The sequence below is a fragment of the Capsella rubella genome, unplaced genomic scaffold (genome assembly GCF_000375325.1).
Source record: "Capsella rubella cultivar Monte Gargano unplaced genomic scaffold, Caprub1_0 scaffold_7, whole genome shotgun sequence".
NCBI classification, from domain to species: domain Eukaryota; kingdom Viridiplantae; phylum Streptophyta; class Magnoliopsida; order Brassicales; family Brassicaceae; genus Capsella; species Capsella rubella.
In genome coordinates this window covers 128,860-131,843 of record NW_006238917.1, presented here as the reverse complement: position 1 = coordinate 131,843, position 2,984 = coordinate 128,860, and the positions used below count along the sequence as shown (strand labels likewise).

Genomic DNA, 2,984 nt, shown 5'->3' with positions numbered 1-2,984 from the left:
GTTGCTTGTTTGTTTGGGGTTTGGGGTGGGGAAAATTGCATGATAGATTTGGGGGTATCCGGCTCACTGAGTATTGCTAGAATACTCAAAGCTCATTTTGTTTTGCAGGTTTATTCTTATAAGGAGTCTAGACCGTAGCAAACATTAGGAGCCGGAGATAGGATATTTTTCATGTTTTTTGCAAAAATATTACTTTTCTATTATGTATAATTTTCTCGATGGATCCATGATTAAAACGCTTTGGTAAACTTGTTTTGTAAAACTTTATCATAAGTAATCAAAGGAAGTTTTTGGGGAAAAACCATGGCGTTTTCGAGCTGATATAATTCCACCCCCGTCGGCTTTGTCCGGGCCTATGGGAGTGCACAACTCCTCGTTCGTGTCGTCCGAGATAGGGGTTGCAAAGCCTCGGACTCGGCGATCGGACGAAGAGGGACGGCTGGTTCGGCTGCGATCCGACTCGGGGATCCTGCTTTACCCGTACTCCACCGCGGGAACCTCGGTCGCTCGTATCCGGCCACGCCCTCAGTAACGCGTCCGGGTCGTCTCTCGGCTCGTCCGGCCTTAGAAACGGTCCGGGGGCGTTACAACGGTGGTATCAGAGCATGGTTGCAAAACCATTTCGAAACGTGCTTTTCAAAATTGTTTTATCGAGTAAACGAGTCGCAAAAACATTTTTTAGCTCCGGTCGTTTGTCTACTAGTTTTGCATGTAGGATTTTCCGTTTCTAGACCAAGTATAGGAGCTTACTTGTTTGTCCGGTGCAGATGTCTACAGGTGCGTCTGGTTGTGGAAAGGGGTATGAGGGACGAAGGTCGATTCATGGAGAATCCGGTCATGTGTGTGGATGGTTGCCAGCAGATTCCGATAGTAGTAGCGCTTCGTTTAGCGTTACTCAAGCCACGAACCTGTTCGTGAAAATAGAAGTCGAGTCATCGGTGGAAACGGATCCATCCGAAGATCTTGAAGCCCCGGTTGAAGTTCAAGTTAAACAAGACGATCAGTCAGTCGAAGTAAACCAAAGAGCATCAAGTGAGATTGAGATCATGTTGGATGATCAAGGAAGGATTGTAGCAGTTCCGATGGAAGGATATGACCAATACGATGCTGAAGCTGCCGATCAGATTCAGCACATCTTGCTCGAGTTCATGGACCTTCCAGCCATGGACATCAACCCCGAAGCAGCATCCTTGTGGGCTGAATTGATGGGAGAATCAGCCGGAACATCGAATGAAGTTTTGATGGGGATGTTCCAAGTGCCAAACTTAGAGGGAAATGATCGAGTAGCAGCCCAAGATGTAGACCCTATCGAAGAAGAAGCCATTCCCGAAATGTTGAACGACCAAGTTGCCAGCGGAAGCAGTGGAGGATCGAGTGGAGGCCGATCCAGCGAAGAAAAGGAAGAGACGTCCGAGTCATTCGAGTCTCTTACCCCCGAAGAAGAAGAAGAAGCAAAAGGAATTTTAGAAGTTGTCGCAACCAGTTCTAGCGACCCAACCTTGATGACGATCGAAGTGAGAGCCCGACCATCCGACCAAAGTGAACCAGTAGCTGCCGAGACCCAAGTTGCGTTGCCCGACTTAAACGTCAACGCGCCCGAGCAACAAGAAGAAGAACCAATTTCAAGGTTCGACCCGATGATGTTGGAAGCAGAATTAAGTAATGAAGCCTCGTTGTACCGCCTAAGGAGAGTTGGAGAAGATCAGCCCCGAGATCGTTTGATGGAGTTGGTCGACCAAATGGTGGCCGAAGGAGATCTTGTCGAGACAAGAGTCCGACTTGAAGGAGAGCCTATCCGGAAGCGCCGAGATTGATGGACGAGAAGGAAAGCCGTGTCCCACGCTTTGTGGAGCCACCGGCAAGAGGAGGACCAAGAACGAGGGCATCCGCCCGAAAATCTGTAAGGAACTCTACATGGAATCATCGGACAGGTTTCATTCCTTGCGGTTCGTGTGGGTCGATCGGCCACCGAACCATAAACTGTCCGAGACTTGATGCTTTGACTCCGGTGACGCCGTCGTACGTCATGTGCTTTAACTGTCACGGATATGGGCATTATTCGTTTACTTGCCCACTTCCAATCGCTAGAGGGCCAACCGCTGAAGTTGGACCATCGTCGGCTGCATCCACCACACCAGTCCTACCCGTTGATCCACAACCGGAGCAGCCTCTGCAACCGAGGAGCTTCTGCTCTTGTGAAGAGTGCAAAAGTCTCCGCGACTAGTAAGGGATGGGTAGTAAGTTTTTGTTAGGTTTGGGCTAAGGGTAGCTTTATTATCTATGTCTTATCGACTAGATTCTGTAAATTAGGAGCCTTGTTAGCTTGGACTTGTACAGCGGATGTACTTGCAAAGCGTTGAATATTCTTATGATTATTCGAGCTTTCCCTCCAAGCCTTCTTAGCCAAACCTTTCCTTTAACAAAATCCGAGTAAGGAACCCGAAACCTTTTCTTTTGAAGATGCATGCTAGGAGCCTTGAACCTTAGAACTTTTCTCGGAGAGTTTCCTTACCCTTGATAGGCTAGTGTTAGAGCCCTAGAAGTTTTGCTTGCTAGGTTGTGTGCTTAGATTGCTTGCTAGGTTGTGTGCTTAGATTGCGTGCTAGGATTGTCCTTGTCAAGTCCTCGTAGAGTCTTTGCTTTGTCTTAGAGTTATCCTCTAGGATTTGCTGTGTAGCTTGTTAAGCTTGCGTGCTTGCTTGCTAGTGTTGTTAGCTGTGCTGGATGTTGTGTTGTTGTTTAACAACAGGTTGTAAAGACTCACCGAGGCAGAGAAGGCACAAGGCAGCGAGGCAAAGTGATGAAAGTGAAAACGAGGTGACCAGACCTCGACGACCAAAAAGGGAGCTGAGAATCGATAAGAAAGTCGATAGCCGAGGCGAATCCAAAAGAAGAGGATAAGCGATCAAGAGAAAATTCAAAAAAAATGGGGAGTTCAACCCATGATGGCCGAGAGCTAACAAGATTCAATCGGAGAATCAAGT

General features: G+C 47.8%; 1 protein-coding gene across 1 annotated transcript; it reads left to right on the top strand.

Moving 5' to 3' along the window:
* Nucleotides 1–742: 742 nt before the first annotated feature.
* On the top strand, nucleotides 743–1,814 carry LOC17880894. The gene has a single exon (XM_023777935.1). The coding sequence runs from the start codon at nucleotides 768–770 to the stop codon at nucleotides 1,812–1,814; it is 1,047 nt and encodes a 348-aa protein (XP_023633703.1). The 5' UTR covers nucleotides 743–767.
* Nucleotides 1,815–2,984: the final 1,170 nt, after the last annotated feature.

What these genes read in the sequence shown, in the direction of transcription:
- LOC17880894 (XM_023777935.1), top strand. Translation starts at nt 768, where the DNA reads ATGTCTACAGGTGCGTCTGGTTGTGGAAAGGGGTATGAGGGACGAAGG.